The sequence below is a fragment of the Diabrotica undecimpunctata genome, chromosome 6, assembly GCF_040954645.1.
Source record: "Diabrotica undecimpunctata isolate CICGRU chromosome 6, icDiaUnde3, whole genome shotgun sequence".
Taxonomy (NCBI): domain Eukaryota; kingdom Metazoa; phylum Arthropoda; class Insecta; order Coleoptera; family Chrysomelidae; genus Diabrotica; species Diabrotica undecimpunctata.
The window spans coordinates 115,419,834-115,433,580 of NC_092808.1; the positions used below are offsets into that span (position 1 = coordinate 115,419,834).

The 13,747-nt window shown below is 33.2% G+C and overlaps 1 protein-coding gene across 1 annotated transcript in view; it reads right to left on the reverse strand.

Moving 5' to 3' along the window:
* jeb (low-density lipoprotein receptor domain-containing jelly belly protein) overlaps positions 1 to 12,035 on the reverse strand; it is a 69,173-nt gene extending 57,138 nt beyond the window's left edge. The window contains exons 1-2 of the mRNA XM_072536335.1: positions 11,979 to 12,035; positions 7,272 to 7,430 (exon numbers count right to left, since the gene is read on the reverse strand). Of these exons, the coding sequence (XP_072392436.1) occupies positions 7,272 to 7,430; positions 11,979 to 12,035 (216 nt within the window). The remainder of the gene's footprint in view (positions 1 to 7,271; positions 7,431 to 11,978) is intronic.
* Positions 12,036 to 13,747: the final 1,712 nt, after the last annotated feature.

The following is a 13,747-nucleotide window of genomic DNA, read 5'->3' on the forward strand; positions in this document are numbered from 1 at the left end:
CCTATCCATTCTTGTTACTCTGCAGCATCTTCGCAGGCATTCCATCTCTGTTGCTACTATCTTACTGCTGTTTTTCTTGTTTATGATCCAATTTCCAGCCCCATATGTCATAATACTTCGCACTAATGTTTAATAAATCTGTGCTTTTGTCTTCATATTGAGGTGTCTATTCCACCATACTGAGTTAAGTTGTCGGATTGCTGTTCTTGTTTGTCCTAATCTTTGTGTAATTTCTTCCTCTGTTGTTGCCTTTTCGTGATTATAAACCTCAAGTATTTGAATTTATCCTTTCCTTTGATTGTTACGTTGTCATCAATCTGTAGATCTTCTATGTCTTCTTCACTTGTAGGTAGGTACTCTGTTTTCGCGAGGTTAATATCTAGGCCAGCCTTGATAATATATTCTTTTTGTAGTTTCTTCTAACTCAGGTCTTCTTGGTCTTGTGCGATCACTACTTGATCGTCTGCAAAGCTTAACGTATATAGGTATTCGTTCCATACCGGTACTCCCATGCCTTCACATTTTATTTTTCATGTAGTTAAGGCTTTCTCTAAGTATATTGTAAATATACTTTTTTGAATATAAATTTTATTTCTCTGAAGCTATATTTGCTCAGCAAACGTGTCCTTATCATTCAGAGGTCACTGTAAAAAACCTACCTATGGAGATACATCCACCAAGAAGTCCTTTGAAGTAAGACTTGAAATCAAAAGAATTTCAACGCTCTAATGTAAGTAGCCAAGTTAAAAAGGCTACTCTACAGTAATTCTAAAATTAACGAACACGAATTGTTTTATACGGATAACGTAGAGGAATGGACAATATTAGATAGAAACAAAGCAAAATTTATAGATAAAACCCTCGTCTGGTATGCAATTTCTAACAGAAGTGTATCAAGCTGTGAACAGTCAGAACTATAACTGCCTTTTCAAATTGCTTCAGTTTGTCCACGAACATCATGCTAATGGTATCATATTTTGGCTAGACCTAGCCTCATGCTGCAAAAACTGGCTTCGACAACACCACATACCTTTTGTTCGCAAAAACTATAATCCTCCAAACTTGCCACAAAACTCTCTCAAGTTTTATCGTGGAGGCTGGTAAGCCTAAAATGAAACGCAAGTAAGACGGAGAATTTAAGAAAAACTGAGTGAAATTGATCTGAATCCGTCCAGGAACTCATGAGAGACATTTAAGGATATTTGCGTCTGATAGGGCAGAATGATCCACCTTCTCTTATTGGTTCTTCTTCTGGCTTACTTAAATATTTTGTTTAACAGGAAAAATCGTTATTAGTACCGTTGGTTTCCCCTCAGTGTTTTTTTTCAGTATCTAACGTTTTTTTTTTCTATATCTTCTTTTAATAATTTTCTTTAATTTCCTTTAAGTACTTACCTTATGAATAAATTAAGTCAATTGATATTTTTCAGATTATGTATTAAAATTGGGATAAAGTTCCTAGATACCCAATGAAGCGTTAGAATTAACAGATCAGAGAAGATCATTAAAAAACAAAACTCACCAAGAGGTGAATACAAAGTCTCAAGAGTCATACAGACTCTTGTCATCCCTTTTATCCAAAGAAGTTGTACATAAAATCATAATAAATACCTCAACAATATTTGCGCCGAGATATAGCAGCATGCCAGCTGGTTACAAACAAGAGAGCTGTCTCAAAAAATTGGGATTATCATACTCTACTTCTAATGCCCAATGTTTCTAATGTTTCTAATATGCCACTGTTTTTTGTGACTATACCAAAGCTTTTGATTGTGTAAATCACGATATTTTGATATAAAAACTAAATTTCTACGGAATTCGAGGTATTTCTTTGAATTGGTTCCAATCTTACTTAAGCAATAGGAGCAATTAGTTAGAGCAAATGATGCTTACTCTAATTACAAAAGCATTGTATGTAAAGTACCACAAGGTTCAATATTGGGTCCTCTAATTTTTCTTATCTTTATAAATGACATTACTAACTTACAAATCGATGAAAAAAATTTTCTTTTTGCTGATGATACCAGCATCAACTGGAGGAACTCTAATATTGCAACTCTTTATACAACTATACCTTTTAATCTACTTAAAATAAAAACCTGGTCCGACTCTAATTTACTCTCTTTTAACGTAAATAAGACAGTAACATTATCCTATAAAGGAGCTCTTCAACCCTTGCTTCTTAATAAGAGCCAGATCAGTATCGTTGATTCTGTAAAGTTTCTTGGTATTTTTATAGCCAGCAACCTTAAATGGTCCCTTTATATCGATTTGTTAAGTAAGAAACTAGCCTCGGCCTGTTATGTAATAAGATCTGTTTTGAAGGAAATCAATTTAGCATCTTCCAAAATAACATTTATTTTTCGTTGTTCAAGTCTTATCTTCAATAAAGTGTTAGGTTCTAGTACAGCTGACGGATATAATGTGATTACAATATTTTTTGTTATTTAAATTACAAAAAAGAGCAATACAGTATTTTTGGCCTCAGTAGAATAACACATTGCAGAAGCTACTTCAAAAATCACGGGATTTTAACTCTTTCCTCTTTATATATACAGATTCGGCAAATTTTCAACTACCGTATACGTTATTCAGTATGTGGAACAAAGATAACACTTAATTGTTTGAATAGAAGTGAGAGGCACTCATCATCTCGACGGAGTAGGTATGACTTTTAAACAGTGTTGCTATTATTTCTGTTACATCTTTCCTTCTAAATTTGAGTCCGATGCATGAGTCTAAAATAATATTTAAATCCACTACAGTTCATTGTAAAATAAAAATTAATATTGTCCCAAAAAAATTCAAATAAAGTAGCCACGTAATTGTTATTTTCTAATCGATTTTATCAATTACTTTATTAGTTAACAAAGAAGAGTGATTTAAGTAATTTATGTGTGGCAACAAAGCATTATTCCCCTAAAGAGTTTGAAATTTTAAGCAACGCCTTCTTTTACAGTGCGAAGCGGCATAAAAATACACCGATGACCGACAGAAATTATCGGACGTTGATGGGGTGTAGTTCTTTGCATAAAATTATTTCGTCGCCAACTTTCCGTCAGTAAATCTTTAAGAAAAACTCAAACACTTATAGGAATTCGAGTTTTAAATGTAATTTTTGTAGATTTTTAGCTCTGGTAGCTAGGAAATAAAACAATAATTAACTTAACAAACATTAACTAAATATAAATATTATTTTTATAAGAAAAAAACCAATCAAAAAAATTATTCTAAATAATTAAAATTAAAGGCATTTTTAAAAAATCTCTAACCAATTAAATGTTCAAACAAACCACCATTTTAAGCTAAACAAAATCCGAATCTATCAATTAAAGCAAGTCTCATTGCATTTACCTGATTTGGTTGTACTCGACTACAAAGTTGAACAATTTTTTCTTACAATTCTGCTAAATTGGTGGCTCGTTCGAAATCATGCCGATATAATTTTGATTTTAGCATTCCTAAGAAATAAAATACCAAAGGTAATACATCTGGTGATCTAGGGGGCCATTTTATTGTTCCTCGTGTAGAAATTATTCGTCCAGGAAATGTTTGTTCCAAATAATTTGTAACTTCGATTGCATTATTTGCTGGGCAACCATGCTGTTGAAACCAAACATCATCGAAGTTGACCGCAAGGTTTCGAACAGCTGGAATAATCTGATTGCGTAATAAATCTAGATACTTTCGCCCATTCAGATTTCCCGTAATAAAAAATGGACCAATTATATTATCGTTATAAATGCCAGTCCACACATTTAATTTCTTTGGGAATTGTGTTTTCACAGCAATACTCAAATGTTTCTTTTCCCTAGACCAATAGCGGACGACAGATGGATTATGACGTTTATGGATTGTGAATGAGGATTCATCGGAAAACATTTTTTAAAAAGTTATTGTTTTTAAAAAGCAGCAATAAATAACTGTATTATTTCTACAATAGAATGGTTCCCATAATACCATTTCACCATTTGAATCTTTTCTTTTTGAAAATACAGTAGAACCTCGATAGGTCAAACCTCAATAAATTAAAAACCTCTATAACTTCAAAAAATTATATGTTCCCTTCCCATCGGAGCCCAAAACCTCTACAACTTAAAATACACAATCTCGATAACTTAAATAAATAATATCAATATTGGCCCTCAGTAACTTAAAGAAATGTTTTCACAATCCCTATAAAATAAAATTGTTTACCAATGACAGCTGAACAGCTTACTGTACCATAAGTTTTGATCACTGTTCTAGAAACATCGATTTAGGTACTGTGTGATACCTTGCTTAAAATGAGTTCAAAAAGAAAATTAACAACGCTAACATATGCTGATAAATTAAAAGCTATAGAAGCAGTGAAAATGGATTCAAAAGAAAAGAAGTTGCGGCTCTGTTTAGAATACACGAGAGTACATTATCAATCATCATAAAAAAAGAAACCGAACTATTGAAAAAACAAGAATCAGGAGACAAAAATTGCCGAATTCCCTAATTTGGAACAGTGTTTGTTTACGTGGTTAAAACAATATCGAAACAAAAACATCAGTATCAGTGGACCCATACTGAAAGAAAAGGCTATAGAGTTCGCTAATTCACTAAAAATCGATAATTTTAAAGCCAGCAATGGCTGGTTAGAGAATTTCAATAAACGAATGATTTAGCCTTAAAAAAATGTGCTGCGAAAGTACGAGCGTAAGCAAATCAGTCTGCCAAGAATGGAAATCTGACTTGCATAATTTAGTGAATAATTATGATCCCAATGATGTTTTTAATGCTGATGAAACTGGTCTGTTTTTTAAATGTCTTCCCGAAAAAACATTCAAAAATAAAAAATGTCATGGAGAAAAACACAGCAAGGAACGACTTACGATTCTGCTTTGTGCAAATTCTACGGGCACAGAAAAACTCAAACCTTTAATTATATAGGTAAGTCAAAAAAACCTCGGTGTTTTGCAGGTTTAAAATCACTACCCATGAATTATGAAGCCAATAAAAAAGCATGGACGACAGCAGAACTTTTTAAAAAATGGCTGAATAATATAGATTAGCAAAGGGCAACTTGAAATAGAAAAATTGTTCTGTTCATCGACAACTGAACAGCACACGGAGACATACCACCATTAAAGGAAATCAAAGTACAATTTCTTCCACCAAACACAACATCACAACTTCAACCTTTGGATCAGAGTATCATTAAAAATTTTAAAACATTATACAGAAAAGAAGTTGTTAGAAGAATGATAGCTGATATGGAGCAAAATACGATTTCTTCTATCAATGTTCTTCAAGTAATGAGGATAATGAACAAAACATGGCAAAACGTAACACTCCTCACAGTGAAAAACTGCTTTAGAACCTGTGGTTTTTCTTCAGAACCTCAAGAAATCATTTTGAAGAGGAAGATAATAATGATCCTGAATAATGGAATAACAACATGTACTGTATTTAAAGTTATAAAGACGATGAATTTAATGACGACCCACAAACTTCATCTAAGAGCATATCAATCAACGAAGCAAGAGTGCTATAACGACTGTACGATCATTTATAGAGCAGTGTACAAACATAAAAGATAACGTATTTTCTTCTCTATGTTATTTAAAATCAAATCGATTTAGAATCTATGAATTGTTTAACTCAAAAGAAAATCACAGACTTTTTTTAGTAGACTATACCTTTAATTATTGCTTTAACTTTTTGTAACGAATATAATAAATGAATGTAGTGTATAATAAATGCCTATATTTTAATGAACTTCTGACCTATATTAATCCATCACAACATAGACCCTTGATAACTTACAACCTGTATAACTTAAAATATTTGGTTTTTCCCTTGGAATTTAACTTATCGAGTTTCTACTGTATACGCTTGGCATGTTAATTATTTGTTTTCAACCTTTTACCACGACAGCTAAAAATCAAAGAAATAGACCTTACCTTATTGACCTTAAACCTGCTGTACAGATAAGGACCGCCTATTCTTTTGAGGGGAAGTCGTAGAGGGGGCAAATGGTTTATACTATTTGTCTGTCTACTGAAGTGCGATATTTATTTAGCTCACGCTGTTGTCGCATCTCAATTTCTCAATTCAGTATTCTTTGTTAATTAATGAAGTAATGATATAATCGTTTAAAAAATAATACTTACATGATTACTTCATGTAAGGTTTGTTGGGGCAATATTAATTTTCATTCTACAATGAACTGTAGTGGATTTAAACATTATGTTACACTCATGTATCCGACTAATGTTTTAGAAGGAGTTATGTTACAGAAATTTCGCAACACTGTTTAAAAATTAGACTCGCTACTCCAAGTGCGTGGATTGTGTCTCACTCGTATTCAAACAATTAAGTGTTATCTTTGTTCCACATACTGAATAACGTATACGGTAGTTGAAAATTTGCCGAATCGGTATATTAGAAATTGTTTGCTTAATTCGCAAACACCTACATGTTTTTTCAGCAAGAGCTAATCATGACTACTCCACCAGAAATTCAACCTTTGATTTGTATTTACTGAACCCGTCCACTGAGTTATTAAAGAAATCTATATTATATTCGGCAAAAAAATTATACAACCATCTCCCTTTACTACTTAAATCTGCAACTTCTTTTCTTATGAAATAATTAAAATGAATAATTAAGAAATTACAGTACCTTTATGAACAAGTAACTAAAATATTTTTATATATATTTAGGTATCACATGCAGCAATTTAAATTTATTAGTACGTAAGGTTTTATTATGCAATTTTTTTAAATTTTGCAACAGATTGTGTATTTTATTACCTTTTATTTTGTGATATTGCCGAGTTATGTATTTCAGTAAATTTTCAGTGGCATAATAAGAATCAAAATGCATTAGTACCGGATATAAGCGAAGCAGCGCAGATATGGCGAACAACTACCTATGAAATATACATCGATAAAAATGATTATAAAAAAAAACCGGATAATATGTAAAAATAAACTAAAACTGTTTTATTTTTTCCTACGGTATTTACTTTTTTAATAATTTAAAAAATATATACGACAATATGTTGTAGTAATTGATGTTGATGACCTAAAATAAACAGATAACATCCAGATATAATTTACTTATCATATTAGCAAGCGTTAGAGTTAGGGGACATTAGAATTTTACTTGAAAATTAGAATTTAACAATTGAAGGTATTCGTTAAACCTACCGTTTTAAAGAACATACCCGACTGTCGATCTCTAGAATTTTACTTGAAAATTAGAATTTAACAATTGAAGGTATTGATTAAACATACCGTTTTAAAGAACATACACGACTGTCGATCTTCATCCTCAGCCGAAGGACAGTCTATGAACCCATCGCAGAGGACATGGTCGTCAATACAGTGATACCTTCCCTGTCTGTCTGGCGTCGGACACGCAAACCGCTCCATTCCGTCGTCAGCCGGGGGGCACTCTAAAAATAAAAAAAAGCTTTTAAGTTTAACATTCACAGTTCTCAGGGTTAACAGTAAATTTAGTGAATCTATCACAATAACAATTCCAAAGAAAACTGGTCTAAGAGTAAACGAAGAGAAAACCAAATACATGTGCATCAACAGACGAAAGGGACGAGATAGAATAGGGCAAAATGTTACAATAAACCCATATAACTTTGAAATAGTGGAGTAGTTTTAAATATCTCCAAGCAACAATCACTGCGGATATCGATATCGCGGAAGAGATTAAAGGAAGAATTCAGGCAGCAAACAGATGTATGTACAGCCTCCATAATACTATTAAATCTAAAAGCCTAACACGAACATCAAAAATAAGAATATATAAAACGGTGATTAGACCGGTGCTCATGTATGGGTCTGAGACGTGGACCCTGACCAATGAAACCGAAAGAAAACTTAGATGAATGAGAACAAATGCTGAGCTCAAGAAGATGTATAGAGCGAGCGATATAGTCCAAGAGATTAAATCCCAACGTCTAAGATGGGCTGGCCATGTCCATAGACTCCCTAATAACCGTCTTGCCAAGCTAATATGGGAGAAAGTCCCCACTGGAAGAAGGCCGTTATAACGTCCACGAGTGCGATGGAGAGACAATATATGGTCAGATCTAAGAACAATGGGGCTCCCACTGACCCAACTATTATGGATGACCGTTCAAGATGGAAGCAAGTTGTGCAGTCAGCCAAAACCCACCCCGGGTTGTAGTGCTACGAGAAGAAGAAGAATAACAATTCCGGTAAACGTATTTTAGATGTATTTTTTTACTTTATAAACAGAATAATAAAAAATTATTGTATGTCTAAAGAATAAGGATTAGATACATTCGAAAATTCTGCAATGTTTACTGAGGAAAAAATATGAATGTGAGGACTACAAGGCAATAGTTAGTAAGACAGTCAAAAACATAAGTTGCTTGTGCTGGACATCGAAGTAAAAAACGTATCTAAACCAAAGTATCGGAGAGGACCACAAAAAATCAAGTGGTGGAAGTTAAAGGATTAGAAAGAAGGTATATTGAGGACAAGAATAGTAAAAAAATGTGTTGGAACATAAAAGGAAGTCCTAATATAATTTGAAGAAAGCTGGACAGTATCCTTAGAGATACTGCTATTGAAATACTTGAAAACATATCATGAAATAAGTTTTGAAAATAACGAAACCTGTGATGGTCAAACGAACGTTATTAAAAATAAAGAGAACGAGAAAATTATATAAAAACAGTAATAGAAGCAAAATTAAAGCAGGTGCGTATACGAATCTATACGATCAACTTGATATAAGTGAAGGAGAAACAAGGATATAAAAAATACAAATCATTGAACAATAAAGCAAAAGATTATCAGATAAGATATATCCGAAATGAAACTAATAAAATCCTGATTCATAAAAAGGATGTTAAAAACAGATGGAAAAATGATAACCAAAATAACAAACGGGGAAGTGGTTCAATCACTTTAAAAAAATAAAAAAAGGAAAAACGGTAGGACAAGATGTTATTGCTGGGTAAGTGACGGGAAGATGAGAAGAGACAGGAAGAAGTTGGAAACAACAGGTTTATTTAATAGAATTATGGAATATAGAAAAGACAGCTACGATTTGATTTCACGTATAGTGCCTCTACAATTCGCTTATATGTATTTCGTCTAGCAGGACTTATTAGAGTGACTGGGTAGAAACCTGAACGTAAAATTTAATGTTTTCTGTGAAAGGAAGTAATAATAAAATTACTTCATTCGAATGCGGTGCCATCTGAGAATGAAACAGAAAGTAGATCCTCGAAGATTTCTAGGCGTTCGAAACCAAACTAAAAAGACAACCACATGCAATCATGACAGTAAACTTCTCCTGTTATCGATTCCATGGTAAATCATGAGGGTAAATAAGACAAAAAACCTCATAATTGTATCTTGACATGGTAAATATTTGGTCTTAACTTAGTTTTTTTTTAATAAACACCAAACTTTGATTTTATACGTATGATTTTTATAAACATAAATCATGAGTTTTCTTGATATATTATTTGCTAAGAGTGGTATTTTCTTTTTATTGACTCCGTCTTTTAATATGTGTAACTAAATCATACTGCATTCTGCCGAGAAAGTTGCGATGTAATTGGTCTTATTTAGCATAATTAGGGTTGCTTCTTTGATTTTTGTCTTTTTACAATCGGTTTCTTTTAGGACTACTCTTGAATTATTACATTAAACCCTATGTTCGTTTTCCCATGCATGTTTACATATTTGAGATCTATAAAATTCTCTATTTTTAATATTAGATTTATGTTCACTTATTCTAACATTTAATGGTCTTGATGTTTCGCCTAAATAAAAATAATCACATTCACAGGGTATTTTATAAATACAGTTCTTTGTTCTTTCTTGTTCATTGTAAGGGTTAGTTTTGGATAAACTATTAAACAAATATTGAATTTATATTATATGTATTATCTATAGGAAGAAACTGATAAATTTCATGTGCAAGTAGGATTGCACCAAGGCTCGATGCTTAATCCGTATTTATGTTAAGTAGTTTTGGATTAGATAACAGCGAAAATAAATGGTAACATTCCCTGGTGTTTAATATATGCTAATAATGTAGTGTTAATAGGAAATAGTAATAGCTACTTAAAACAAAAACTAGAACGGCGAAGACAAGCTCTTAAGGATAAAAACGGAGTATTTGGAATGTTCATTTAAAAAGTGAGTTACTACAAATAAAATAATATCTTTGGAAAGTGAAACGATTGTGAAGTTTTAAGTACCTAGTATCAGTATTACAGAGTAATGGGGAAATGGAAAGAGATGCATCCAGTATAATTAGGGTTGGATGGATGAAGTGGAAGAAAGCAAGTGGTGTGTTGTGTAATAAGAATATTCCAATGAAGCGGAAAGGCAAGTTCTATAAAACTGCTAGGATATACGAAACACAATGCTGAATATACATAAGCACACCCAACTTCGTAAGAGACCAAAATGGAGAAATGCTGGCTGCCAAAAACAAAATAATAGAAAGATGGGCTGAATATTTTGAAGAGCTCCTGAATATCCAAAATTTTACTGATGAAAACAATGAAAATGGAAACAACGGAGAACATGAGTATCACATGGTCGAATTAGAAATACCCCTACCAAGCATGGAAGAAATTACGCATGCCATAAAAACGCTCAAAAACGATAAATCCCCTGGTCTGGATAATATTGATGCCGAGCTAATTAAAATAGGCGGTCATGAACTCATAAGTAAAATCCATCAATTAATAGAAATGGCCTGGCAACAAGAAATAATGCCGAAAGAATGGTGTGGTAGTATTATTGTACCAATACACAAGAAAGGAAAAAAGGAATCATGCATGAATTACAGAGGAATCTCACTAATCAACACTAGATATAAAATATTGGCTTCGATATTATTAAAAAGATTAGTACCATACGCCGAAGCAATAGTTGGTGACTACCAGTGTGGTTTCAGGCCTGACAGATCGACTATTGATCAAATATTTACAATAAGACAAATGATTGAAAAGTATTGGGAATATAATCACGACGTGTATCAAATTTTTATAGACTTCAAACAGGCCTATGATTCAATTAATCGTGCAACATTATGGAAGGCAATGATCGAGCTTGGCGTACCCAAGAAACTAGCTGCGGTAACACAAATGTATGTAAGTAACTCTTTTGCACAAGTTAGAATAGGGGGAGAAATATCAAATGCTTTCTGCGTAAATTCTGGACTGAGACAGGGAAATCCGTTGTCCCCATTGTTGTTTAACCTAGCCTTAGAATATGTCATGCGAAAAATATATCCAAAAATCAAACCAGACATAACTGCTCGGGGAGCAAAAATCATACTCGCCTTTGCCGATGACGTAGACCCAGTAACACAATCAACATTAGAAATTAAGGATATTTTCTCGAGCTTTGAAGAAGCTGCATTAAACATCGGTCTAAAAATAAATGAAGACAAAACAAAATACATGGTCGTCTCAAAACAAGAACGACGGCGAATAAGGCAAAACATTACTATAAATGATCACAACTTCGAAGTGGTTAAAGAATTTAAATATCTAGGAGCAACAATCACAAATGACAACAAATTAGAGCGAGAAGTTGAAACGAGAATAATGGCAGGAAACAGATCCTTCTTTGCAGTGCAACATCTAATGAAGCGACATATGGACGCTAACAAAAAGAGAAATAAATAAATTGCTGGTGTGGGAATAAAATTCTTCGAATTATATATGGCCCTTGCAGAGATAGCGTGATAAACGAACGGAGGGACAGATACAATAACGAGCTAGAGTTTCTATTCGAAAAAGAAAATCTAGTCAGATATATAAAAGCCAATAGACTCAGATGGGCAGGGTATGTGATACGCAGTAACGACAATCGCCTTATAAACAATGTGTTCTGGGAAAGGCCAGAGGGAAGAAGGTCTGTAGAGTCAAAGAAGATCTAGAGAAAATGGGAGTGCGACAATGGGAATTACTGGCACAGGACCGACAAACATGGAAGGCAATAGTAAACGCCGTAAAGACTCACGAAGAGTTGTAGCGCCATTGATGATGATGATGATGAATGCTGAATGGTGAGCAGTTAAAAAAAAGAGAAACAACGAATGAGACTGCTTAGGTGGATTAGTGGAGCGATAAAAAAGGATACAAATAAGAATGAGTATATAATGGGAAATCTAGAGGTGGCATACATTAATGCCAAAATAAGAGAGCATAAGTTAAGATGGTTTAGTCATGTTTATAAATAATTAATATCAATAAAAAACATTTTTAAAGAAAAAAATTAGGTTTTTTTAACTTTTAACGGACTTAAATATGTTTTGATATTATAAGAGATATAAACAAGTTAGTAATAAGCAGACATAAAATTTCATTAACCCTCATGTAGTAATAACGCGCTATACAAAGTATTTACTTCCGTCGACACTTCCCAAATGCTACGCGCCGTTTTTATGTTGTTATTGTACATTTTTATACAGAGTTTTTATTTATTTGGATTTTTTAATCATTATGCCATATTTAAATCATCCTTTTACACCATATTTTGACGTGACAACGTCTTAAATTGGGTTGTGGCTCGGAGTCACTCATGAAAAAGTGTAACGCCCGCTCACGTCTGTTACGATGAGTCACCGAACGAGAGAGAGGCCCGCCGGACCGGCGAATGCCTTGCGTCTCTCTCCCACTCAAACATGATCGGTCCGCTGCGCGCGCAGCACTAGAGAATTAGGCGCGTTGAATCGGTGCGTGCTTGTGTCTCTGTCTTTCTCGAGCGTTCTTGGCGTTGGAAAACCGAGAAAGCGTCATAATACAAGTTCACACGTGTGGTTAAAGTATCGTCAGCTGTGTCTGTAGTGAAAATGTGGAGTGCTTAGATTCGTCATTTACAACAACTACAACAATAAAGGTAAATAATTGTACACTAATATTTCATTATCGTAAACTATGATTGATTGATTAATTGTTAGATTGACACAAAAGTTGAGAAACTGAGTTTATAGGTTATGTCATACTATTGACAAATGTTGATAGTGTTAAGTAAATTATTAATGTCATTCAATTCCTTGTTCCTATTGTGCAATTTAATAATATTCATATCAATAAATATTCTACCGAGAAAAAGACGTTGTCACGTAAAATCTTCGCCCGTAAAACCGACTTTACAGGCAACCGATTTTTTTTTAGAATTGTTTTCTTATGTCTTCAAATTATTTCTTTGAATTGTCTTACGTAGGTAAACATTTGGTATATTAAAATACATTCTTTATAATTACTTATATACGTATTATGTTGGATATAAGTATATTATTTTTAGTAAAATTTTATAGATAGGCATAAAACTTTTTCGCCCTTTTTATACTAGCTGAGGTGTTTATTGTTCTGTATTTCATTTAATAGGTCATTTGAAATGATATTTCAGCATCCCTGCTTCATAAGACACTTGGCTGATACAAATTCAAATTTGGAAAGTCCAACGAATGTCTCCTAAAACATAACCACTGTAGTGGTTACCGTACAGAGATTTCACCTGCTTTGGTGGCCATAAACGAAATAATTTAATAATATCGTTTTCCGTCCCCTGGGCTATACGAAATGTTTAAAAGATTAAATATTTTAGCAAGAGCTGCTATCGCTTTGTTAAATTAAATAGCCAAATATATGGCCTAGAAGGACAAATTCGTTAAACTTCCGTACTCGAATCGGTATTAATAGAGTATTATAACTCATTTCAGCATCCCTGCTTCATCAGACACTCGG